At 45.7% G+C, this 27,940-nt stretch overlaps 1 protein-coding gene across 17 annotated transcripts in view; it reads left to right on the forward strand.

The window, feature by feature from the left end:
- Positions 1-27,940, forward strand: part of LOC127585220 (pneumococcal serine-rich repeat protein-like) — a 47,498-nt gene that overhangs the window by 11,837 nt on the left and 7,721 nt on the right. For 2 of the 17 annotated variants that reach the window (XM_052042491.1, XM_052042490.1), the window contains exons 2-10: positions 4,166-4,227; positions 7,932-16,057; positions 16,899-16,957; positions 18,457-18,611; positions 20,821-20,954; positions 21,067-21,131; positions 24,392-24,537; positions 25,373-25,497; positions 27,464-27,522. In XM_052042491.1, the coding sequence (XP_051898451.1) occupies positions 4,188-4,227; positions 7,932-16,057; positions 16,899-16,957; positions 18,457-18,611; positions 20,821-20,954; positions 21,067-21,131; positions 24,392-24,537; positions 25,373-25,497; positions 27,464-27,522 (8,909 nt within the window). In that variant the 5' untranslated portion in view covers positions 4,166-4,187. The remainder of the gene's footprint in view (positions 1-4,165; positions 4,228-7,931; positions 16,058-16,898; positions 16,958-18,456; positions 18,612-20,820; positions 20,955-21,066; positions 21,132-24,391; positions 24,538-25,372; positions 25,498-27,463; positions 27,523-27,940) is intronic. The other 15 variants (XM_052042499.1, XM_052042506.1, XM_052042507.1 and 12 more) reach the window with 15 other exon arrangements.

Below are 27,940 nucleotides of genomic sequence, written 5' to 3' on the forward strand. Positions count from 1 at the left end.
GTTTGAAGCAAAAACAAATTGTCTTCAAGCAATTGGCTGGCTATAAAGAAATTAACTGAATGACTAATGCAATGATGTTAATATTAACTTAAACTGATGCATCATTCAGGACATCAGGACTATTAAAGAGATTAAATCATTGTTGTATTACAAAGTTGCACAATGTTGTGCCAAACTAATTAAACTGGTAATTAAACGCCCAGCTGAACTAATGCCTTCTGTCCAGACAATGTCCATAGCCCTCCATTCTCTGCACATTCATAAACCCCTCTATCGTATCTGCCTCCACCACCACCCCTGGCCATGCATTCCAGGCACCCACCACTCTCTGTGTAAAAAAACTTGCCCCGCACACCTCCTTTGGATTTACCCCCTCTCACTTTAAATGTATGCCCTCTGGTAATAGAATTAAATGCATGCCTTCTAGTATTAGGATGACCACAGATTCAGCTATTTTTATGATTACATGATAAATATACGCCAGGACATCAGGGAGAATTCCACCTCAAAAAATTATCATGGGATCTTTTACATCCATCTGAATAACATGAATGGAGCCTCAGTTTAACATTAATCCAGGCAATGGCAGCATCTCTGACCGTGCAGCACTCTCTAGAGCACCAGAGCATTCCATCTAGTCTCATGCCCAAGTTCCAAACTCTCATTTTCTTAATCCTTAGGTCCCATGTAAGTTCTTTGGTTTTTTTAAATCACAGATTGGATTTCAATTTCATTCCTGGGTCTTTAGCCAAGTTTATTTTAATGGTTGGATTTTGGGCGGGTTGATGCTCTGGTGGATATCTCCAATCTCAGATGGTGTCCCCACTATCCATGGCTTCTGTCGAGACTGAGAACCAGAACAGAAAAGTCCCTCTCTGGCCGCTGTCCCAGGGCAAGCAGGACCCCCTGATACAAGAATCAACATTGACAGGCAGCTTGTAAGACAGAAGAGAGATGGCAGATGCTAGAAATCTGGAGTAACACACACAGAATGCTGGAGGAACTCAGCAGGTCAGGCAGCATCTATGGAGGGAAATGAACAGTCGACGTTTCGGACCGAGAAACAAAAAAACGTCGATTGTTCATTTCCCTCCATAGATGATGCCTGACCTGCTGAGTTCCTCCAGCATTTTGTGTGTGTTGGCAGCTTGTAATACCAATCCAATGCCACATGGCACCAGAGCTACTAATCACCATATACCCCAGTGCTCACTGCTCCCCCGTTTTTGCCACTTAGCATTTTCCCGTTCTAGGCACCCAAGGCAAAGAACTGAACAGAGGTCAGTGCCTAAGGCAGCATAGGAAGGAAGCGTAAAGCAGACCCATCAACCATCACTTATATCACATAGAGGGGGAATTACAGCAAAGTGGGGGCTAGTTTATTGTCTGCCTGCTTGGCAGGAGAGAAGACACTTGAGAAAGAAAGAATCATTCAGATGTAGTCAGGAATAGTTCATAGGTGATGACAGACCTGTTACATAAATGTAAACATTAAGGTGTCCATTCTCAAATTTAATCTGTCACTCAGGTGCAATGGTAATGTTGATGATCGTAGGCATTGTTCCTGCAGGTTTATGTAGAGAAATAGGCTTATTTTGCAAGACTAGAAAGTTGCAAGCTCATTCATTTCTACAGTTTCCTTTGTATTTTACCCAACCGTGTTAAATGATTTGAGTTAAAGCCTTGGGCAGTGCTTACACTGCTGTAGAGCCATAGAGCAATACAGCACAGATACAGGCCCTTCGGCCCAACCAGTCCATGCAGACCACAGTGCCCACTCAGCTAGTCCCAATTTCCTGCGTTCGGCCCATATGCCTCTAAGCCCCGCCCCTCCATGTACCTATCCAAGTGCTTCTTAAATGGTATTGTACCTGCCTCAACCACTTCCTCTGGCAGCTCGTTCCATATACTCACCACCCTCTGTGTAAAAATGTTGCCCCTCAGGTCCCTGTTAAATCTTTCCCCTCTCACCCTAAATCTATGCCCCCTAGTTTCAGACTCCCCTACCCTGGGGAAAAGACTGTTACCGTCCACCTTATCCGTGCCTCTCATAATTTTAAAAGCTTCTATAATGTCTCCCCTCATTCTCCAACATTCCAAGGAATATAGACCTAGCCTAGCTAACGTCTCCCTATAACTCAGGCCCTCTAGTCCTGGCAACATCCTCATAAATCTCCTCTGCACTCTTTCCAGTTTAACCATGTCTTTTCTATAAATAGAGTGACCAAAACTGCACACGGTACTCCAAGTGCCACCTCATCAATGACTTATACAACTACAACATAATGTCCCAACTCCTGTACTCAATCTGATATGAAGCTCAAGAATGATTATTGCAAGGTATCATCTTAAAGCTTGAGAACACACACCACCAGGCTCAAGGACAGCTTCTATCCCACTGTTATAAGACTCTTGAATGATCTCTCATACGATAAAGATGAACTCTTGATCTCTCAATCTTCCTCGTCATGGCCCTTGCACCTTATTGTCTACCTGCAATGCACTTCCTTTGTAACTGTAACACTCTATTCTGCATTCTATTTTCTTTCTTTTTGTACTACCTTGATGTAATTATGCATGGCATGATCTGTCTGGGTGGCTTGCAAACAGAGGCTTTCCACTGTATCTCAGTACATGTAACAATAATAAACCAATTACCAATTACCAACCAAGGAATAACTTAAGAAGCTGGACCATGGTGTCACTCTGGAAAGAGGAGCTGAAATGAGTGATGGCTGTCCTACCCCTGATGGATTGGTATAAGTATGGTATCTCAACCATTTAGTCTACATAAGCAAAAGAAAACTGGAAATATTGAGAATCTGAAATAAAAGCAGAAAATTCTGTAAATACTCAGTGGGTCAGACAGAACTTGGAGAGAGAAATCAAGATAATATATCAGGTTGATGACTTTTCTTTGAAAATTCAGAAATTGAACATTTCAAACTCCAATAAGGGAGAGAGGTAGAGAGAACTGCCAATGATAGGGAGGGAACCACGGGAGATTGAATGACACATCCCTCCCCACCACTGGAGGTATCTACAGGAGACACTGCCTCAAGGAGGCAAAATCCTTCATCAAAGATCCCCACCATCCGGGCCATCTTCTTGCAGCTACCATTAGACAGGAGGTACAGAAGCCCGAAGTCCCACACCACCAGGTTCAAGAACATTTACTTCCCTTCAACCATTCAGTTCATGAACCAACCTGCACAACCCTAATCACTACCTCAGTACAGCAACACCATGACCACTTTGCACTACAATGGGCTTTTTTTTGTTCTAATTGTGTTCTTTCTTGCATAATTATGTTTAATTTATGTTTTTCTTGTGAATGTTGTGTTTCCAATGCTGAGTGCCTGTGATGCTGCTGAAAGTAAGTTTTTCATTGCACCTGTGCATACATGTACTTGTGCTTATGACAATAAACTCAAGTGTTGATGGTGCTGGGTGAGAGAGGGTGGGGCTGGCTTGTTAACCACAGCTATCCTGCAATTTAGTTTTCTCATTCCTCTCTTCTTTCATCTCCTTCTATCTGCATCTCCTCCATCATGTTTAGCAGTCGAATAGATAGTTATACGTCGACATGCAGATAGATATGATTGGTAGATTATTTTATTATTGTAACATGTACCGAAGCACAGTGAACAACTTTGTTTTCAATGCCATCCATGAAGATCATTCATTACATCAGTGCATTGAGGTAGTACAAGGGAAAACAATAACAGAATGCAGAATAAAGTGTTACAGTTACAGAGAAGGTGCAGTGCAGGCAGACAATAAGGTGCAAGGCCATAATGAGGTAGATCGTGAGGTCAAGAGTCCACCTTATCGTACTAGGGGACCATTCAATAGTCTTATAACGGCAGGATAGAAGCTGTGCTTGAGCCTGGTGGTACGTGCTTTCAATGCTTTTGTACCTTCTGCCCAATGGGAGGGGGGAGAAGAGAGAATGCCCCGAGTAGGTAGGGTCTTTGATTATGTTGGCTGCTTTACCGAGGCAGCAAGAAGTGTAGACAGAGTCCGTGGATTGATGCTCATTTTGCAAGGAATCAGAAGGTAAGTGATAAAATGGTAAGTCACAGAAACCGATAGTGGTGAGCAGACATGTGTGTTGTGCACATCATAACTGAAAATGGGATTGTTCATTTTGTTTTTCTTTCAGAATTTCACACAAAGGTTAAACCATGGAGATACTTCATCCTTTCTTGTTGCTACTCCTTGTAGGTAAGTGAACCATCCTACGCCATACCTCAATAAAATGCATGGAAGTAAATTGGCAAATTAATTGGTAAATTAGTTTATTATTGTCACATGTACTGAGGTACAGTGAATAACTTGTCTTGCATACTGTCCATACAGATCAATTAATTACAGTGCATTGACGTACAACAATGCATTGAGGTAGTGCAGTGCAGGCAGACAATAAGGTGCAAGGTCATAATGAGGTAGACTGTGAGGTCAAGAGTCCATCTTATCATTCTAGGGAACTGTTCAATAGTCTTATGAAGTATATTAGACATACTCTGTGGTTCATGAAGCTGATATAAGCACTGCTGATGGGATAGAAATTGGGGTCTTTAAGAAATTAATATTAAATGATTTCAGTGCAAAGTGCAGATATAATAGGAGTCCTTGCATTATACTGCTCCTTATTTTGTGTGGTTTTTGGGTATGATTGCACAGTGTTTGAGCTAATGGGTCAGCAGGCAGATGTGATGACTGAGATCAAATCCTCTTGTGGAAGTAATGGAGTACTTATTGACAGTGCTATGTCTATCATTAAGCAGGGGTGAGGTCCGTGACTCACAGTAAACCAATGTCAACCTACGCAGAAAACAGAGTCCTTTAAAGAGCAATGGTAAACAAGAACTACGGCCACCTCTTCCAGCTAAAGTGGGATAACTACCCTGGGCAAATGTAGTCATGGAGTCATACAGCATGGAAACAGGCCCTTCAGCCCACCAAGTCCACACCAACCACCAAGCACCCATTTACACTGGTCCTACACTAATCCCATCAACTCCCCCCAGATTATACCAGTCACCTACACGCTAGGGGCAATTTACAGCAGCCAGGTAACCTACCAACCCGTGCACCTTTGCGCTGTAGGAGGGAACCGGAGCACCCAGAGGATCCCATGTGGTCACAGAGAGGATGTCCAAACTCCACACAGACAGCGCCCAAGGTCAGGATCGCACCAGGGTTGCTGGAGCTATGAGGCAGTGGTTCTACCAACTGCACCAATGTGAGTGGAGGACAGTCATGGAAAAAGTTTGTGCATAAAATCTATCTCAGTGGCTTGCAATGGTGTGATCACCAAGTTTGATCAGGAGGATAAATACCCAAGCATTGCCACACTGTCTGGGTATATCACCTAAAGAAATGGAACATAAAGTGAGTACTTGTATTGGTGAACATGAAAGTACTGGATAGTTTCTAAGGACCTGGCTGGTTCAATGATCTCAGTCAGGGAAGGAAATCTGCTCTCCTTCCCCAGTCTGGATTCTATGTGACTCCAGACCAACAACAGTGTGCTTGAGCTTTCACATTTCCCTGAAATAGCCTAGCAAACTATCTGGTTCAAGAGTAACTGGACATACGATGGTAATGTGTGACCACACAATGGTTATGTTGTTCTCAGTAATGGCTCCAAGTTTTGCCACAGGTCACTTACACTTGAGCAGACAGATCATACGAGGCATAGAAAGAGCCCATTCCCACCCATCTGGCCTCTTTGAAAGAAGCTTCTATTGGTCCAACGCTTCTCTCCTCTTCCCCCAGAGACCTGCAACAGATTCACATCCAGTTGCTTCAGAATCACAATCAGAATCAGACTTATTATCATTGACTTATATGACGTGAAATTTGTTGTTTTGCGGCAGCAGTACAGTGCAAAGATATAAAATCACTATAAATTACAAAATTAAATAAATAGTGCAAAAAAGGAATAATGAGGTAGCATTCATGGGTTCATGGACCATTCAGAAATCTGACGGTGGATGGGAAGAAGCTGTTTCTGAATCATTAAGTGTGAAGGGTTGTGCCCATGATGGAGCTGACTGAGTCTACAACCCTCTCCAGCCTCTTGCGATGCTGTGTATTGGAGCCTCCATACCAGGCGGTGATGCAACCAGTCAGAATGCTCTCTACATCGATAGAAATTTGTAATTTCCTTTCTGAAAGTTACTGTTTAATAGTTTCCACCATCCACTCAGGAATTATCTTCCAGAAGCTAAGGCCAGAAGAGGCAAATTTGACACAGGGCATTGTAATGTAGCAGAATAAATGTTTAAGGACTGGACAGAGAGACAGCTGATTGAAGTGAATGCGAGGTCAAGGGATTTGGGTGCAGAGAGAGGATATGGGATTAGGACTTCTGCCTGTTGAAGGATAGAAACCATCATGGTCTATCTGGTTCCATGTTGCCACTTCAAAGGGGAGGGTTGCAGACAGTTAAAAGAGCACCAGTCAACAATCTGATAGCCTCGACAGCAGCCGAAGTCAGGATTGAACCCATGCCTCCGGTGTTGCGAGGCAGTGGAGCTACTAGCTGTGCCAGGGTGCCGCCCTTGTGCGCTAAAAGGTGTACACCACCCTCAGCAGCGTCCTTCTAATTGGATGGGCATTTAGGTCACAACCTCCTTTCCCGTCAAAGTCTTACTTATCTTGCTCCTTTCAACTCTTACCAGCAACACAACCAGTTTCTGGAGTAATCCAAATGCCTCTAAAATAGATTGGAGTCTGCACAATCATCCGAAGGTCCAACAGTCCCACTGAGGTTAACGCCAGCTCCCAAGGTGCAACACGAGAGACACGTGACCTCTTGCACTACATCAAGAACCTATGTATAAGTACTGACCTATGATTGCTGCATTGCCTGTCTAATGTAGCTCCTCCCACAAGGGAATAGCCTGAAGTATCAGGCTTCCAGTGAGCCCATCGGCGTCATTTATTGCATCCGGTGCTCCCAGTGCAGCCTCCTCTCCATCGGTGAGACCCGACGCAGATTGGGGGATCACTTCTTCGAGCACCTTTGCTCTATCTACCGTAACAGCCAGGGTGTCTCAGCGGCCAGCCATCTTAATTCCACTTCCCATTCCCACACCGATGCGCCCGTCCACGACCTCCTCCACTGCCGAGTCGAGGCCAGACGCAGATTAGAGGAACAGTGCCTCGTATTCCACCTTGGTAGTCTCCAAACGAACATCAGGAACGTCGAATTCTCGAACTTCTGGTAACTGCTTCTTTGTATTTTCCCTGATCCCACCGCCCCCCATCACCCCATCTCTTTCTCCTCTCCCACTCTCTCCATGTGGCCGTCACCTACACATTCCTCCCACTGGTTCCCCTCCCCACCTCCTTCCCTTTCTTCCATGGTCCACCGTCCTCTCCTATCAGATTCCATCTTCTTCGGCCCTTTGTCACCTCCACCTATCACCTCCCAGCTTCTTACATCATTCCCACTCTCCCACCTCCCTCAACTGCCTAAACCCGCCCCCTCACCTGGATCCACCTATCATCTACCAGCTTTTCCCTCCACCTTTTTAGACTGGCGATCTCCCCTCTCTCCAGTCCTGTGAAGGGCCTCAACCCCTCCTTTTTATGTTGTTCCAGTAAGGCGAGCCTGTGACTCATGGTTAATCCAAGGCACGGTGCTGGAACATGCAGCCGCTGAATCACCACAGACGGTTAACAGAGCAGGTTAATTAGGATGTCAGTCTCAAAGGAGATGAATACACAGTGTACGATGGCAGAAGCAAGCCATCGGAGGACTGGATGCAGAAATACAGGGGAGAACATTCAGGGTCATGGGACGAGGGGAGTAAATGTCAGCAATCATTCATGACAGCCATCCATGAGAATGAACTGCAAGTTCCACAAGGCAACATAAATCTGAACTACATACTGTAATGTTTTCCTCATTAAAGGCTCGATTTCTGCACAATCATCAACTACGGAGAGTTCGACAACGGCAACAAATGCAGCAACAAGCGATACAACACCGGCATCAACAACAACAGGCAGTACAACTCAGTCATCAGCTACAACTGCACCAAGTACATCGGCCAGTGCACAGTCGTCAACTACAGCTGCACCAGCTACATCGGCCGTTTCACAGTCAACAACTACAGCTGCACCAAGTACATCAGCCAGTACACAGTCAACTATAGCTGCATCAAGTACAGCAGCAAATCCACAGTCGTCAACTACAGCTGCACCAAGCACATCAGCCAATACACAGTCGTCAACTACAACTGCACCAAGTACATCGACCAATATTCAGTCGTCAACTACAGCTGCACCAAGTACATCGGCCAGTGCACAGTCGTCAACCACAGCTGCACCAAGTACATCGGCCAGTACACAGTCGTCAGCTACAGCTGCACAAAGTGCATCGGCAAATGCACAATCGTCAACTACAGCTGAACCAAGTGCATCAGCCAGTGAACAGTCATCAACAACAGCTTCACCAAGTACATCAGCCAATACACAGTCGTCAACTACAGCTGCACCAAGTACATTAGCCAATACACAGTCATCAACTACAGCTGCACCAATTACATCGGCCAGTGCACAGCCGTCAACTACAGCTTCGCCAAGTACATCAGCCAATACACAGTCATCAACTACAGCCGCACCAAGTACATTAGCCAATACACAGTCATCAACTACAGCTGCACCAATTACATCGGGCAGTACACAGTCGTCAACTACAGCTACACCTGGTACATCGGCCAGTGCACAGTCGTCAACTACAGCTGCACAAAGTACATCGGCCAGCACACAGTCATCAACTACAGGCGTACCAAGTACATCGGCCAGTACACAATCGTCAACTACAGCTGCTGCAGGTACATCTGCCAGTGCACAGTCATCAACTACAGCCGCAACAAGTACATCGGCCAATACACAGTCATCAACTACAGCCGCACCAAGTACATCGGCCAGTACACAGTCGTCAACTACAGCCACACCAAGTACATCGGCCAGTGCACAATCGTCAACTACAGCTTCACCAGCTACATCAGCCAGTACACAGTCATCAACTACAGGCACAACAAGTACATCGGCCAATACACAGTCATCAACTACAGCCGCACCAAGTACATCGGCCAGTACACAGTCGTCAACTACAGCCACACCAAGTACATCGGCCAGTGCACAATCGTCAACTACAGCTTCACCAGCTACATCAGCCAGTACACAGTCATCAACTACAGGCGCACCAAGTACATCGGCCAATACACAGTCATCAACTACAGCCGCACCAGGTACATCGGCCAGTGCACAGTCATCAACTACAGCCGCACCAAGTACATCGGCCAGTACACAGTCGTCAACTACAGCCACACCAAGTACGTCGGCCAGTGCACAGTCATCAACTACAGCTGCAGTAGCTACATCGGCCAGTGCACAATCGTCAACTACAGCTTCACCAGCTACATCAGCCAGTACACAGTCATCAACTACAGGCGCAACAAGTACATCGGCCAATACACAGTCATCAGCTACAGCTGCACCAAGTACATCGGCCAGTACACAGTCGTCAACTACAGCCGCACAAAGTACATCAGCCAATACACAGTCACCAACTACAGCCACAACAGGTACATCGGCCAGTGCACAGTCATCAACTACAGCTGCTCCAAGTACATCGGCCAGTGCACAGTCATCAACTACAGCCGCACCAAGTACATCGGCCAGTACACAGTCGTCAACTACAGCCACACCAAGTACATCGGCCAGTGCACAATCGTCAACTACAGCTTCACCAGCTACATCAGCCAGTACACAGTCATCAACTACAGGCACAACAAGTACATCGGCCAATACACAGTCATCAACTACAGCCGCACCAAGTACATCGGCCAGTACACAGTCGTCAACTACAGCCACACCAAGTACATCGGCCAGTGCACAATCGTCAACTACAGCTTCACCAGCTACATCAGCCAGTACACAGTCATCAACTACAGGCGCACAAAGTACATCGGCCAATACACAGTCATCAACTACAGCCGCACCAGGTACATCGGCCAGTGCACAGTCATCAACTACAGCCGCACCAAGTACATCGGCCAGTACACAGTCATCAACTACAGCTGCACCAGGTACATCGGCCAGTGCACAGTCGTCAACTACAGCCGCACCAAGTACATCGGCCAGTACACAGTCGTCAACTACAGCCACATCAAGTATGTCGGCCAGTGCACAGTCATCAACTACAGCTGCAGTAGCTACATCGGCCAGTGCACAGTCGTCAACTACAGGTGCACCAGCGACATCAGCCAGTACACAGTCATCAACTACAGCCGTACCAAGTACATCAGCCAATACACAGTCATCAACTACAGCTGCACCAAGTACATCGGCCAGTGCACAGTCGTCAACTACAGCTTCACCAGCTACATCAGCCAGTACACCGTCATCAACTACAGCTGCACCAGCTACATCGGCCAGTGAACAGTCATCAACTTCAGCTGTACCAAGTACATCAGCCAATACACAGTTGTCAACTACAGCTGCACCAGCTACATCAGCCAGTATACAGTCATCAACTACAGGTGCACCAGCGACATCAGCCAGTACACAGTCATCAACTACAGCTGCACCAAGTACATCGGCCAGTACACAGTCGTCAACTACAGCTTCACCAGCTACATCAGCCAGTGCACAGTCATCAACTACAGCCGTACCAAGTACATCAGCCAATACACAGTCATCAACTACAGCTGCACCAAGTACATTGGCCAGTATACAGTTGTCAACTACAGCTGCACCAGCTACATCAGCCAGTACACAGTCATCAACTACAGCTTCACCAGCGACATCGGCCAGTACACAGTCATCAACTACAGCTGCACCAAGTACATCTGCCAGTGTACAGTCATCAGCTACAGCTGCTCCAAGTACATCGGCCAGTGCACAGTCATCAACTACAGCTGCTGCAGGTACATCTGCCAGTGCACAGTCATCAAATACAGCCGTACTAAGTACATTGGCCAGTACACAGTCGTCAACTACGGCTGCACCTGGTACATCGGCCAGTGCACAATCGTCAACTACAGCTTCACCAGCTACATCAGCCAGTGCACAGTCATCAACTACAGCCGTACCAAGTACATCAGCCAATACACAGTCATCAACTGCAGGCGCACCAAGTACATCGGCCAATACACAGTCATCAACTACAGCCACACCAAGTACGTCGGCCAGTGCACAGACATCAACTACAGCTGCAGCAGCTACATCGGCCAGTACACAGTCATCAACTACAGCTGCACCAAGTACATCGGCCAGTATACAGTCATCAACTACAGCTGCTCCAAGTACATCGGCAAGTGCACAGTCATCAACTACAGCCGCTGCAGGTACATCAGCCAGTGCACAGTCATCAACTACAGCCGCACCAAGTACATCGGACAGTACACAGTCGTCAACTACAGCTTCACCAGCTACATCAGCCAGTGCACAGTCGTCAACTACAGCTGAACCAAGTACATCGGCCAGCGCACAGTCGTCAACTAGAGCTGCAGCAGCTACATCAGCCAGTACACAGTCATCAACGACAGCTTCACCTGCTACATCGGCCAGTGCACAGTCATCAACTACAGCCGTACCAAATACATCAGCCAATACACAGTTATCAACTACAGCTGCACCAAGTACATCAGCCAGTGCACAGTCCTCAAGTACAGCTGCACCAGCTACATCAGCCAGTACACAGTCATCAACTACAGCTGCACCAGCTACATCAGCCGTTCCAGAGTCATCAACTACAGCCGCACCAAGTATATCGGCCAATACACAGTCATCATCTACAGCCGCACCAGCTCCATCGACCAGTGCAGAGTCATCAACTACATCTGCACCAAGTAGATCGGCCAGTACACAGTCGTCAACTACAGCTGCACCAGCTACATCGGCCAGTACACAGTCGTCAACTACAGCTGCACCAAGGTCATCGGCCAGTACACAGTCATCAACTACAGCTGCACCAGCTACATCGGCCATTTCACAGTCGTCAACTACCGCTGCAGAAAGTACATCGGCCAGTACACAGTCGTCAACTACAGCTGCACCAAGTACACCGGCCAGTGCACAGTTGATAACTACAGCTGCACCAAGTACATTGGCCAATACACAGTCATCAACTGAAGCTGCACCAAGTACATTGGCCAGTGTACAGTCATCAACTACAGCTGCACCAAGTACATCGGCCAATACACAGTCGTCAACTGCAGCTGCAGTAAGTACATCGGCCAATACAAAGTCATCAACTGAAGCTGCACCAAGTACATCAGCGAATACACAGTCATCAACTACGGCCGCAACAAGTACATTGGCTAATACACAGTCGTCAACTACAGCCGCACCAAGTACTTCGGCCAGTGAACAGTCATCAACTACAGCTGCACCAGCTACATCGGCCAGTGCACAGCTATCAACTACAGCTGCACTAAGTACATCGGCCAATACACAGTCATCAACTGAAGCTGCACCGAGTACATCAGCCAATACACAGTCATCAACTACAGCTGCACCAAGTACATCGGCCAGTACACAGTCGTCAACTACAGCCGCAACAAGTACATCGGCCAATACACAGTCGTCAACTACAGCCGCACCAAGTACTTCGGCCAGTGAACAGTCATCAACTACAGCTGCACCAGCTACATCGGCCAGTACACAGTCATCAACTACAGCTGCACCAAGTACATCGGCCAGTGCACAGTCGTCAACTACGGCCGCAACAAGTACATCAGCTAATACACAGTCGTCAACTACAGCCGCACCAAATACTTCGGCCAGTGAACAGTCATCAACTACAGCTGAACCAGCTACATCGGCCAGTGCACAGTTATCAACTACAGCTGCACTAAGTACATCGGCCAATACACAGTCATCAACTGAAGCTGCACCAAGTACATCAGCCAATACACAGTCATCAACTACAGCTGCACCGAGTACATCGGCCAGTACACAGTCGTCAACTACAGCTGCACCGAGTACATCGGCCAGTACACAGACGTCAACTACAGCCGCACCAAGTACTTCGGCCAGTGAACAGTCATCAACTGCAGCTGCACCAGCTACATCGGCCAGTGCACAGTTATCAACTACAGCTGCACTAAGTACATCGGCCAATACACAGTCATCAACTGAAGCTGCACCAAGTACATCAGCCAATACACAGTCATCAACTACAGCTGCACCGAGTACATCGGCCAGTACACAGTCGTCAACTACAGCCGCAACAAGTACATCGGCCAATACACAGTCGTCAACTACAGCTGCACCAAGTACTTCGGCCAGTGAACAGTCATCAACTGCAGCTGCACCAGCTACATCGGCCAGTACACAGTCATCAACTACAGCTGCACCAAGTACATCGGCCAGTGCACAGTTATCAACTACAGCTGCACCAGCTACATCGGCCAATACAAAGTCATCAACTGAAGCTGCACCAAGTACATCAGCGAATACACAGTCATCAACTACAGCTGCACCGAGTACATCAGCCAGTACACAGTCATCAACTACGGCCGCAACAGGTACATTGGCTAATACACAGTCGTCAACTACAGCCGCACCAAGTACTTCGGCCAGTGAACAGTCATCAACTACAGCTACACCAGCTACATCGGCCAGTGCACAGCTATCAACTACAGCTGCACTAAGTACATCGGCCAATACACAGTCATCAACTGAAGCTGCACCAAGTACATCAGCCAATACACAGTCATCAACTACAGCTGCACCGAGTACATCGGCCAGTACACAGTCGTCAACTACAGCTGCACCGAGTACATCGGCCAGTACACAGACGTCAACTACAGCCGCACCAAGTACTTCGGCCAGTGAACAGTCATCAACTGCAGCTGCACCAGCTACATCGGCCAGTGCACAGTTATCAACTACAGCTGCACTAAGTACATCGGCCAATACACAGTCATCAACTGAAGCTGCACCAAGTACATCAGCCAATACACAGTCATCAACTACAGCTGCACCGAGTACATCGGCCAGTACACAGTCGTCAACTACAGCCGCAACAAGTACATCGGCCAATACACAGTCGTCAACTACAGCCGCACCAAGTACTTCGGCCAGTGAACAGTCATCAACTACAGCTGCACCAGCTACATCGGCCAGTACACAGTCATCAACTACAGCTGCACCAAGTACATCGGCTAGTGCACAGTCGTCAACTACGGCTGCAACAAGTACATTGGCTAATACACAGTCGTCAACTACAGCCGCACCAAGTACTTCGGCCAGTGAACAGTCATCAACTGCAGCTGCACCAGCTACATTGGCCAGTGCACAGTTATCAACTACAGCTGCACTAAGTACATCGGCCAATACACAGTCATCAACTGAAGCTGCACCAAGTACATCAGCCAATACACAGTCATCAACTACAGCTGCACCGAGTACATCGGCCAGTACACAGTCATCAACTACAGCCGCAACAAGTACATCGGCCAATACACAGTCGTCAACTACAGCCGCACCAAGTACTTCGGCCAGTGAACAGTCATCAACTGCAGCTGCACCAGCTACATCGGCCAGTACACAGTCATCAACTACAGCTGCACCAAGTACATCGGCCAGTGCACAGTCGTCAACTACGGCCGCAACAAGTACATTGGCTAATACACAGTCGTCAACTACAGCCGCACCAAGTACTTCGGCCAGTGAACAGTCATCAACTACAGCTGCACCAGCTACATCGGCCAGTGCACAGTCATCAACTACAGCTGCACCAAGTACATCGGCCAATACACAGTCATCAACTGAAGCTGCACCAAGTACATCAGCCAATACACAGTCATCAACTACAGCTGCACCAAGTACATCGGCCAATGCACAGTCGTCAACTACGGCCGCAACAAGTACATCGGCTAATACACAGTCGTCAACTACGGCCGCAACAAGTACATCGGCTAATACACAGTCATCAACTACAGCTGCACCAGCTACATCAGCCAGTGCACAGTTATCAACTACAGCTGCACTAAGTACATCGGCCAATACACAGTCATCAACTGAAGCTGCACCAAGTACATCAGCCAATACACAGTCATCAACTACAGCTGCACCGAGTACATCGGCCAGTACACAGTCGTCAACTACAGCTGCAACAAGTACTTCGGCCAGTGAACAGTCATCAACTGCAGCTGCACCAGCTACATCGGCCAGTACACAGTCATCAACTACAGCTGCACCAAGTACATCGGCCAGTGCACAGTCGTCAACTACGGCCGCAACAAGTACATCGGCTAATACACAGTCGTCAACTACAGCCGCACCAAGTACTTCGGCCAGTGAACAGTCATCAACTACAGCTGCACCAGCTACATCGGCCAGTGCACAGTTATCAACTACAGCTGCACTAAGTACATCGGCCAATACACAGTCATCAACTGAAGCTGCACCAAGTACATCAGCCAATACACAGTCATCAACTACAGCTGCACCGAGTACATCGGCCAGTACACAGTCGTCAACTACAGCCGCAACAAGTACATCGGCCAATACACAGTCGTCAACTACTACCGCACCGAGTACTTCGGCCAGTGAACAGTCATCAACTGCAGCTGCACCAGCTACATCGGCCAGTACACAGTCCTCAACTACAGCCGCACCAAGTACATCGGCCAGTGCACAGTCGTCAACTTCGGCTGCACCAGCTACATCAGCCAGTGTACTGCTATCAACTACAACATCAGCCAGTACACAGTCGTCAACTACAGCCGCACCAAGTACATCGGCCAGTGCACAGCTATCAACTACAGCTGTAGCAAGTACATCAGCCAGTACACAGGCATCGACTACAGCTGCACCAAGTACAGCTGCCAGTACAACCCAGTCTTCAGCAGCCACTACACCAACAACATCTAGCACTACAACACAAACAACATCATCCCCTTTCTCCGATACTATTGATACCGACCTTGTTTTCAGTATAAATGAAACCTTCGATGGAGATTTAAAGAATCCAAATTCACGCAGGTTCCAAAACCTTGCCAAGAAGATCCGAGATGGGGTAAGTCCCCTCATTTTGTTCAGTTCTTTTCCCATAACTTATTGATTCAATTTCTGTTGCTTCACGTTAATGAATATTTTTGTGTTTTTTTGTGTCCTGTTTCATTTTTCTCATGGTGGAGAATCTTTCTTGCTTCTTTTATCGATATTCCGAAAGCACATTTTTAGTGTCGAGGAAGGGAGGGGAGAGGTTGTCGGGTTGAGATACAGGGACAGGTGCGTGATAGGTGGACGCAGACAAAGGGAGAGAAATTGAGGGCCAAAGGAGTGAGGGGAGGATGAACACTGCAACCTGGTACAACCTGTCAATCATCTTTCACCTCTCCTCCAGACCATCAATCACCTCGGTTTGCTGTCTGACCACACTCTCTCTCCTCTATGTACTGGACGGATCCCCTCTCCATATTGATGCAGGGCTTTGACCCCAAACCTCGACTATTCCTTTCCCCCCCACAGATGCTGCTCTGAGTTCCTCCGGCAGATTGCTTGCTGCTCCAGATTCCAACATCTGTGTCTTCATTCTACGACTTCCTCTAACTAACATTGTGGTGGGTGCCTGGAACAGGCTGCCAGGGGTGGTGGTGGAACCAGATATGATAGTGGCGTTTAAGAGGCTGTTAGAGAGACACACGAACACGCAGGGAATGGTGGGGCGCAGACTACGTACAGGCAGAAGAAACTTAGTTTGATTCAGCGTCAGATATTGTGGGCCGAAGGGCCTGTTCCTGTGCTGTACTTTTGTATGTTTAACATTCACTCAGAATGAGTTCGAAAGATGTTAATGCCACTGCTTACAACAAAACGATTACAAGCAAATCCCAATATATTCTTTTCTTTTAAAGCTCGATAAGGTTTACCGAAATACGACAGGTTACATTCGTTCAGAAGTCAAGGGATTCAGGTAAGGAATGAGCAATTAGCATGTCGCCCTTGAGTCAATTAATTCAGCTTTTTTTAACCTTAATTAAAGATGAAGTAAATAAGATATCTTTATTAGTCACATGTACATCAAAACACACAGTGAAATGCATCTTATTGCGTAGTGTGTTCTGGGGGCCAGCCCGCAAGTGACAGGGAGAACGTACAAGCTCCTTACAGACAGTGACTGAACCTGGGTCACCGGCGCTGTAATAGTGTTACACTAACTGCTGCACCACTGCGTCTGCTGTCAGGTCCGCCGTATGGAACCACAGAGGATTCAGAGGGATATGGGCCAAATGCAGGCAGATGGAATTAGCTTAGATGGGCATCAAGATGCCCACAGACAAGTTGGGCTGAAGGGTCTGTTTCCGTGCTGTCTTTCTTTATGACACTCTGACCTCATGGCTGGGGTTTTGCAACTAGGTTACAGAGGTCAATAATATTCAATATAATTGGAATGTTGGCTCTGCATTTTCCAGATTAAACACTGGAAAGTCATGGGTTTGGTGGCAGAGCAGTCGTGTTCCCAGTCAAGTAACCCAGAAAGTAAACTTGAAGCATCCAGTTCTCAAACAGGAAGGCTGGTTTTACAACGCAACACCCATTGAGCACTGGGATTAACAGGATTGTTTTTAATCACTAATGCTGTAATCACTCAAATTACTCATTCAATTGTTTTGGAATATGAGGGCTCAGCATATTACAATGGGGTGAAAGAGGTGTTGGGTATAAAACACACAAAAAAGTATGATTAGTTATTCAAAACTAGGTCAATACTGGTTCTAAACTCCTGTCTAACTACAGTTCTCTACATGGTATTGGTATTGGTTTACTATTGTCACTTGTATCAAGGTACAGTGAAAAGTTTGTCTTACAAACCGATCGTACAGGTCAATTCATTACACAGTGCAGTTACATTGAGTTAGTACAGAGTGCATTGAGGTAGTACAGGTAAAAACAATAACAGTACAGAGTAAAGTGTCACAGCTACAGAGAAAGTGCAGTGCAATAAGGTGCAAGGTCACAACAAGGTAGATCGTGAGGTCATAGCCATCTCATTGTATAAGGGAACTGTTCAATAGTCTTACCACAGTGGAGTAGAAGCTGTCCTTAAGTCTGGTGGTACGTGCCTTCAGGCTCTTGTACCTTCTACCCGATGGAAGAGGAGAGAAGAGAGAATGTCCCGGGTGGGTGGGGTCTTTGATTATGCCGGCTGCTTCACCAAGACAACGAGAGGTAAAGGCAGAGTCCAAGGAGGGGAGGCTGGTGTCCGTAACGCGCTGGGCTGTGTCCACAACTCTCTGCAGTTTCTTACGGTGCTGGACAGAGCAGTTGCCGTACCAAGCCGTGATGCATCCAGATAGGATGCTTTCTATGGTGCATCTGTAAAAGTTGGTGAGAGTCAAAGGGTACTAATTCTGAAATTATTTGGATATTGCAGTTAACATGGAACTGGATTAATTTATTTCTCTTTTCTAGCGAAGGATCCATTGTCGCAAACTGCAGCCTGATTTTCAACAATACTGGCACACCGCCATCTAATTCAGAGGTGGTAAAGATACTTGCAAGCCAGTTGGCGAATGGCACAGATTTAGGGAACCTAACAATTATTCGCTCGACCATCAAATCTGGTAGTAAGTGTTAAAAACATGCAGCAAATTTCACAATGTAAGGGATATCTGACTGGTTGTTCTAAAGCCTGATGCATCAACTGATGGGGCTGAAGGTTCACTGTTGACTGGTCGTTGCTACTTATTATGATGATGGTTAGTAACAAAGGTTCTTTGAAAGCTGCCCCCACTCACTCCTGGACACATCAATGTTCTCACCCCGTGAATGAATAAAAAAATTTGCACTTCAGTACGTACAATTCTAGATTATAGGGAGATACAGCAAAGAAACAGGCCCTTCGGTCCATCGAGTCCACACTCACCATCAACCACCTATTTACACCAATCCTACATTGATCTCTTATTTTATTGTTCCCACATTCCGATCAACTCCCCCCAAGATTCTACTACTCCCTCGCACACGTGGGGAAATTTAACCTACCAGTCTGCACGGCATTGGGACGTGGGGAGGAAACTCATCCAGTCACAGGGAGAACGTGCGAACTCCACACAGGCAGCACCAGAGGTCAGGATTGAACCCGGGACTCTGGCACTGTGAGGCAACAGCTCTATGAACTGCATCGCTGTGCTGTAGTAATAAATACTGCCGAGTTATATAGCCAGGATTCTATTAGTCCCGTGAATATTGGCAGCACTGTGTACCAGTTTGGTTGAAGAGTTGCTGAAGAGGGTGAAGGCCAAGGAGAAGTGAGGAGAATTGGATCTCTGAGGAGGGTTCACATCTCACTTTAATATAAGGCACTGAAAGAAATAAGTGAACAATAAGATATGCACGTCAGACTACAGGAAGTGCGAGATAAGAAAAAGATACTGTCTGTGTAGTATTAGGATTGTAAGGAGAGCCTCCCAGGTTCCTCCCCAACACAAACATTGGTCGCCACGCTATCGGAAGGATGTCATTAAACTGGAGAGGGTGCAAACTGGAGAGGATAGGTAACCTGGGACTTTTTTTTCCCTGGAAGAACATATTGGGAGGAGCGTGCGGGTAAGTGCTCCCCCCGCTGTCCCTTTTCTCTCTCCTCCTGATCCACCCAGTTCCTTCTACCCTCACCCCAACCCTCCAGCACCCTGTTTCTTTCCACTCCCCCACCCTCTCCATCTGTCCATCACCCACACACTCCTCCCACTGGGTCCCCTCCCTCACTGGTCCCCTCTGCCCTCCCCACCTCCCTCACTTGATGCCATGCTCCCTCTCCTATCAGATCCCACCATCTGCAGCCCTTCGTTGCCTCCACCCATCATCTCCCAGCCTCTGTCGCTATTTCCGCTCTCCCTCCTCTATCCGCCTATCACTCCTCCTCACCTGGATCCACCTATTGCCTGCCAGCTCTTGCTCCACCCCTTCCCTTCTCCTTTTTATACTGGCCATCTCCCTTCTGGCTTTCAGTCCCGATGAAGGGTCTCGACCCGAAAAGTCGAGTGTCCATTTCCCTCCAAAGATGCTGCCTGACCCGCTGAGTTCCTCCAGCACCTTGTGTGTTGCTCCAGATTCCAGCATCTGCAGTCCCTTGTGTCTCCAGGTTAAACTCTCTCTAAGCAAAGCCAAGGCGAGCGCTTCTTTGCGATTTCATCGAATACAGCAGTAGCTCACTTGGTGCAAAATATTGTGGATATTAATCCAGTGGGAAGCATTTTCATCAAGCAATCATAGACATCTGCAGTGTTGGGGGCCAACATGAACACACTGGTCACTGTTTGTTGTGATACTTCTGATGTTGGAATTAGCTCTCCAAACAGGTACTCACAGATTTCTGCAGGAACATCGGCTTGACAACGTAATAGGTGGAAAATCATGGTCCGTGGACATCCTTTGTCTCTGTTAACAGTGAGGGAATAGGACCAGAGACATTGTACTCTCAGTCCGTGTATTTTAATGCAGTAAAACTGGACTCCACAGTTCACTGCTGGTTCATGCAGCTGACATAAATTTTCTACAGTAACCTGGGTACTCTGCTGGCAGGCCCATGAGAGTATTAACAACCGAAACAAGGCCATAGAAGGAGTTAAGTTATGAGTACTTGTACTTGAATTGACAGTATCAGTATATTGTTGAAAATCAATGTCACAAAATGGTGGGAATTATGTCTGCAGTTTCTCTGAAGGTTAGGTACCCATTGGGGAAGGCTCAAAGGTAGAAATACAAAAGCTAAATTGCTCAGTCATATAAAGATGTTTTATTACCCAGCTTATATATCGATTGTTTGTTCTTCAGATAACACACTGGACAATTTGGAGCCAATTTCTTTGAATGTTTCCTTTGTAATAGAAGATAGAGCTTTCACCACCAGTCTCAACGACGCCAATTCTGATGAGTTTGTAAACCTCCGGAATTCAGTAATAGATTGGGTAAGTAATTGCAAATTGCACATAGATTCTGTTCAATTTGGCAAATGCAGATTCAAATAGCTTACATCAAGCGTAAAGGTTGTCCAACTGACCTTTTCTTTTGATCAAACAGCTTAAAAGAGTTTTGTCTTCTGAATTTGGCTCAAACTCCACGTCCAATTATGCTGTCAGTTTCAGGTATGTCTCCTTCAAATTACGTATTATCAGAGCCTTGTACTTTCTTCTCAGTCTGATCAAAGAACATAAGAAAATATGAGCAGGAGTAGACTACCTGACCTCTCAAGACTGCACTGCGATGCTCTGCCTCACTCCTCCTCTGTGCCAGTTCTCTATATTTCCTGATCCTTCTTCGACTTCCTCTTTAAGTATCCCCAATGATCCAGCCTCCACAAGGATAGGGAATTCTGGAGATTCACCATCCTCTGTGAGAAGAAATTCCTCTACAGCCTAGTTTTCAATACCGCCCCCTGATCCTGTAACTATGTCCCCTCCATCGAGATTCTCCCACTAGTGAAAATATCTACCCTCTCATTCCCCCAACAACCTTATATGTTCCAATAAGATCACCCCTTATTCTTCTAAACTCCGAAGAATACCGATCTAATTTCATTAGCCCGGTACACTGATTGATGTTGGCATTTGATCCGTCTTACCTAATATAAATGTTGCAGCAGGTGTTTGCCTTTCATTGACTGGTCACTGACAATGCAGGAACCAGGAACCAGCATGATATAGTCACACTTGCTAAATATTCCTTTGCTTATGTTTACCATCTTGGAAATGATTGAATAAAAGAACTTTGCTACTTGACCTCAGAACATCCATGTTAAATAATGAAATAGAACATAGAACAGCACAGCACAGGAACAAGGCCTTTGGCCCACAATGTCTGTGCTGACCACGATGGCATCTGTCTTAACATGATCCATTCATTTCCTGCATGTTCATGTATCTGTGTAAATGCCACTTAAATGTTGCTGTCTTATATGCTTCCACCACCTCCCCTGACAGTGTGTTCCAGGTACCTACCACTCTCTGTGTAAAAAAAACTTGCCTCGCACAGCTCCTTTAAACTTTCCTCCTCTCAGCTTAAACCTATGCCCTCCAGTATGTGACATTTCCACACTGGGAAAAACAATCTGGCTATCTACCCTCTCGTAATTTTATAAACCTTCATCAGGTCTCCCCTCAGCCTCTGATGCCCTAGAGAAAACAATCCAAGTTTGTCCAACCTCTCCTTGTGGCTAATATGCTCTAATCCAGGCAACATCCTGGTGAACCTCTCCTGCACCCCCTCCAAAGTCTCCACATCCTTCCTGTAATGGGGCGACCAGAACTGAACACAATACCCCAAATGTGGCCTAACCAAAGTTTTAGTCTAACCCTGTCACAACTTCTCAAAAGAGTTATGGATTACATATTGGGCCCAACTCTACTGGAAAAAAACCTACAGCCCCATCCAGGACCTTGATCGTTTCTTAACACAAAAGGACACCGTTCAGCCCATTGACTTCATTCTAGCTGCTGGTATAGCAATCCCATCAGTACTTTTCCTCCACTCTTTCCCTGTAGGCCAGGATATTATTCCCTCTTGTGTCCATCCAATTCCCACTGATTGATTCTGCTTCTGCCAGTCTGCAGTAGTGACTTCCTAACCACAATTACCCTCTGAGTAAAAATGGTGTTCCTTATAAATCCCCCCATTTCTTTTCCCCAAATGTTTAATTCCATATCCCCCTGTTCCTTGAACCGTCCCTGTAGTGATTCTGATGAAGGACCATTGCCCTGAAATGTACACTTTCTAAGCTGGTACTCACAGATTTCTGCAGGAATGACGGCTTAGAAAATTAACAAATGGAAGATCATGGTTTGTGGACGCACTTTGTGTCCTTTGCCTGAGCTGTAGAGTGCTTCAAGCACCTGCAGTTTTTATTTCAGACTTCCAGCATAAGTGTTCTCGATGTTCATTCACCAATGGGAACAGCTTCCCTCTGCTTAAACTCTCTACACCCATCATGATCTTGTCCGCCTCTATCAAATCCACTACAGTTAGGGTGGCCCAGGGGTGCAGCTAGTAGAGCCTCTGCCCAAAAGCTCCAATGACCTGGTTCAACCCTGACCTCCAGTGCTGTCTGTGTGAAGTTTGCATGTTCTCCCTGTGACTGTATGGATTTCCTCCGGGTGCTCCGGTTTCCTCAAAGACGTGCCGGTGGGTAGGTTAATTGGCCGCTGTAAATTGCCCCTAGTGTAGGTGGGTGATAGAACCTGGGGGGAGTTGATAGGGGAGTGGGGAGAAAAGAATTGAGATCAGTGTAAAAATGGGTGATTGACGGTTGTCGTGGACATAGTGAGACAAATGACCTGTTTCGGTGACGTATGGTTATAGACACCTGAAAAATGTCATCTTTCCGTTCTGGCTCATAATGAATTGTTAAACAAAAAACTGTGCAACGGTCTTTGGTTTGATGAATATTAGAGCAACCGCCTCAGAGATCCAATCCTGACATCAGGTGCTGTCTATGTGGAATTTGCACGATCCCCCTATGACTGCGTGGGTTTCCCTCCCGGTGTTCCAGTTTCCTCCCACATCCCAAAGGTGTGCTAGTAGATTAATTGGCCAATGTAAATTACCCCTGGTGTGAGTGGATGGTAGGAGAATTGGTGAACTTGAGGGGTGGGTGAGAACGTATGGGTTGCAAGAAAACAAATAGGGGGATGGAACTGGATCAATGGTCCGAATGGCCTCTTTCGAAGCCCTTAGAAAAATATGAAGCATGAAATGTAGCACTAAGGTACACCAAGCTCCCTGTACAAAAGGTATACATATGCAACCCTAGCCTAAGTCCTTGAACAGGCCTGTGGGAACACCTTCACTGGAAGGACTGCAGCAGTTCAAGAAGGAGGCTTCTAACAAGCTTCTCAAGGGCAATCAGAAGTGGACAATAAATGCCAAGATCCCAAATATCAACTGAAGAGAAAATTTAACATGCCCCACACCAAAACATATGCACTTAAAGTTCACCATGCTGACCAAGGTGCCTACCTGAGCTAGTGTCACTTGCCTGAGTTTGCTCTATATCCCTCTAAACCTTTTCTATCCGTGTACCTGTCTGAATGTTTTTTAAATGCTGTAATTGTACCCGCCTCCACAGCTTCCTCTGGTATTTGTTCCACATACTCATCAGCCTCTGTGTGAAAAAGTTTCCAGTTAAGCTGAAGGGTCTATTTCCGTGCTGTATAACTCTATGACATTGCAAGAGCCCAGGATGCCCAAACTGCACCAAGGCACGTATAGTGTACCAAGATCCCTTCCACCAAAAGACATACAGCATTATTATAGATACAAAGCTTATTAGATACAAGTAATGTCGATGGAAAATTGATGACTCAACTCAGTGACCAACCCTCTGAAGATTCTGGTTATGTTTATATTTCAGCAATTCTACAGAAATGGTGCAGGTGACTACAAATGTCCAAATCACCACCGACAAACCTGAAAATCGACCACAGCTGCGAGATTTATTTATTAGAAATATCACTACTTCAGGCTTTGACATCATCATATCCAGCGTAACAGTAAACGGTAAGTCACCAGGTGACGTGCAGTGGTGTTTCACACTTTATTCCCTAGTTCACAGTGTCCTACCTTCTGTAACTGGTTTAAAGTTGACTAATCATTGTTATATAGGCAAACCCCAACAACGTGTCTGACAATCAAACTGATAAGTCGAATGTCCAGGAGTCCTCTCCGCTCAGTTTGCAAGTCTACTCCATGCTCAATTTTATATATGCTTAATTTAATATTTCCAATAAAATAAAAACCTTGTGAACATCACACAACTACACTAAACCACCTGTACTAAATGACACTACAAACTTTACCCAAATATATGTCAACAAATGTTGGCAAGATTCACATTTTTATCGAGTGTTTGTTTTTTATATAGTTAGATCTTGCATGCATTTCCTCCGCAGACCTAGCTTTCTATTGCCATTGTGTTATTCCAACTTTACCTATTAGAATTACACTCCCTCCACATTGTAATTTATAATGCTAAAAGTCCTCATTTCATGATGCCAACTAAAAGGTCACAGGCTTTGGCCATTAGTTAACTCTGTGGAGCAAGATTTTGTATCCATTTACACTTGTATCCCATTTACCATCTGAATATTAAATATAAATCATGGGTAGTGCCACAGGTAACTTACTAGGGACTGGGAAATGGATGAAAGGTTCACAGGCAGATGGGGAACATTCTTGGGCACAAATGCAATTGGACAATAGCATCTCTCTGGCAATGAACTCTTCCACCAGGGACTATTTATACCTAATTGCCCATTTTATTCAGGAACTGATTGGCAAGAATGCGGGGTAAAGGACATCTAGGCTTGACACGTTGTTGCTTCTCCTCCTGCAGGTGTGACTCTTGTTTCCCAAAATTTTTCAATTCAACTTCGCTTTACAAATGTCAATTTTACAAATGATCTCAACAACAGAGGAAGCCCCAGGTTCAGAAACATCAGCTCCATCATTACAAAAGCGGTGCGTACTCCATTTAGACTTATATGCTGTGTGAAGATAAAGCTAACTTTCTTTAGCTGTGAGATATTTTACCAATAACACTTTTCTGCTTACAGTTTGAAGTGATGCTTAATTAAGTTGGCTTATTATACACCCAATCTTATGAGACAAAGATTGTCACTGTTGGTGCATAAACAAAGCAGTAAAACTTCTATGTAGCCTTGAGTCAGGCACAGTAGGTGATATAAGCAGGCTTCTAAACTGTTAAGCAGATACTATGTAATTTTTTTTCTTTTCATCTATTTTATTTAATGGGAAATGAAGAAGTTAGATCTTTGTCGCCAAATGCATGTTGTGGTAATAAGATTTTTTTATTAGTCACGTGTACGTCAAAACACACAGTGAAATGCATCTTTTGCGTAGAGTGTTCTGGGGGCAGCCCGCAAGTGTCGCCAAGCTTCTGGCGCCAACGTAGCATGCCCACAACTTCCTAACCTGCACGTCTTTGGAATGTGGGAGGAAACTGGGGAGGACGTACGAATTCCTTACAGGCAGTGGCCGGAATTGAACCCAGGTCACTGGCGCTGTAAAGCGTTACGCTAACTGCTACACTAGGTGCATTTCTGAAATTTGGTTGCATTGAGGTCAATCTGCATATGTAACAATGCTGAACCTTAGAATAACTATCTACTCCTGTGACTTTATCTGTAAGTGCCAACTCACCCATGTGACCAGGAGTTCTTAGTCATCTGAGAAATACATCAAGGAATTTTAAGAATGCTCTGAACGGTTCATCCTTCACAACAGATGGGCGAAAAATGATATGAAATGGCAGGACAGGGGCTAGAGGCAGAAGGTCATGATGTTAAGGGCACACACACTTGACCTGCTATTTGGACAATGTATGAAAACAGGCTCTGTGCACACCCAGAGTTTCATTCTCAGTGGGAACAGGAATATTAGCCTGAGAAAGCCATGCTCACAGATTGTGAGGTCAGCTCCACAAAGCTCATGAAAGCTTTCAGCAATGGCTATTGAGATTGTCAAAGTCAAAGTCGAGTTTACTGTCAGATGCACAAGTACATGTATGCATTGGTGCAATGAAAAACTTACTTGCAGCAGCATCACAGACACATAGCATCAGATAAGAAGCATTCACAAGAAAAACATAAATTAAAGAACTTGTGTTGGGGAATGACAAGGATTACAGATTCCACGACTAAGGGTTTTGGCCAAATTTCATGCCAATCCCTTTACATAAAATTCCCATGAATAGTGAAACTGCATGGTTTTACTTCAGAGTCTGTTCTAATCGGTAATTGGTTTATTATTGTCAGATGTATCGAGATACAGTGAAAAGCTATAGCTTGCAATGCCATCCAGACAGATCATTCCATAGATAAGGACATCAAGGCGGTACAAAAGGAAAAAGAAACAACAGAATGCAGAATTTTATCCCACTGTCATATGTTGTGACCAGACTTGGTTTATTATTAAGGACCCCTAGATGCAATCACCAGGCCCATTTCTTTGTGTGATCTTGTGTCGTGGAATAAGGAAAGTAGGGTGAAACTGATTAACTCTTAACGTCATTCTGAATTCATGCACAGAGGTTGTTATCTACCATTTTGTGTCCCATCTGAGCTTCCCAAGTGTTAAATTCATCTCAGGTACCTTCACATCATTCAAAGTTCTGCTTTGGGACCTATAAACCACCTTGGATACTGAGGAAGATATTCCCAGCAAGAGAAGTTAGTGAGCCCTTAAACAATTCACAATTCCTCCTTTAGATGCACAAACTAAGCAGTACTTGCTACGCCCTGTGACTTTATTATAAATCCAAAGGAAAAGGGGAAAGCAAAGTTTAACTCATTTGTATGTTTAGAAAAGTGACATAAATATTCTATTTAAGAGTAAAGCATGACCATTTTACTCACTGATTCACTACGCCGGCTATGCTAAAACATCTGCCGCTTTTGTGCTTTAGGTGAACAATATCTTTAGCAGCAATCGCAACTACTTGGATGTCGTAATTGAGAGATTTGTGTAAGTACCATTCTCCTCTGTCACTCAACGAGAAAGAAAATGTGGGGCAAATGCTTGTGTGATTCGTTATGGTTATGGGTGTATCCTCTTTATATTAAAGGCACTCTCTGTACTCTTAGTTGTTTTTATCCAGAGTGTCAGTGGGGAAGAGTAGGACCATTACTGATGATTTCTTCACCAACCTACAAAGGAAACTCTTTCCTGCTTTTGTTCTCTGTCCTATAGTTTTGAAGGTGAATTTTCATCTGCTTCCTGAAGCTCTTGTACCTCTTGTGGATGGATAGGATAGAATGGGAAAGAAGAATCTGTTTACTCTACCAGAAAGGTCAATATCCAGGGTGGGTGGGAGGTGATTTGAATTGAGGACAATGTTTGGGGCTGGGGGACATCGGTAAGATTAGTGGAGACAAAGACCCAC

This window comes from Pristis pectinata, chromosome 32, assembly GCF_009764475.1.
Source record: "Pristis pectinata isolate sPriPec2 chromosome 32, sPriPec2.1.pri, whole genome shotgun sequence".
Taxonomy (NCBI): domain Eukaryota; kingdom Metazoa; phylum Chordata; class Chondrichthyes; order Rhinopristiformes; family Pristidae; genus Pristis; species Pristis pectinata.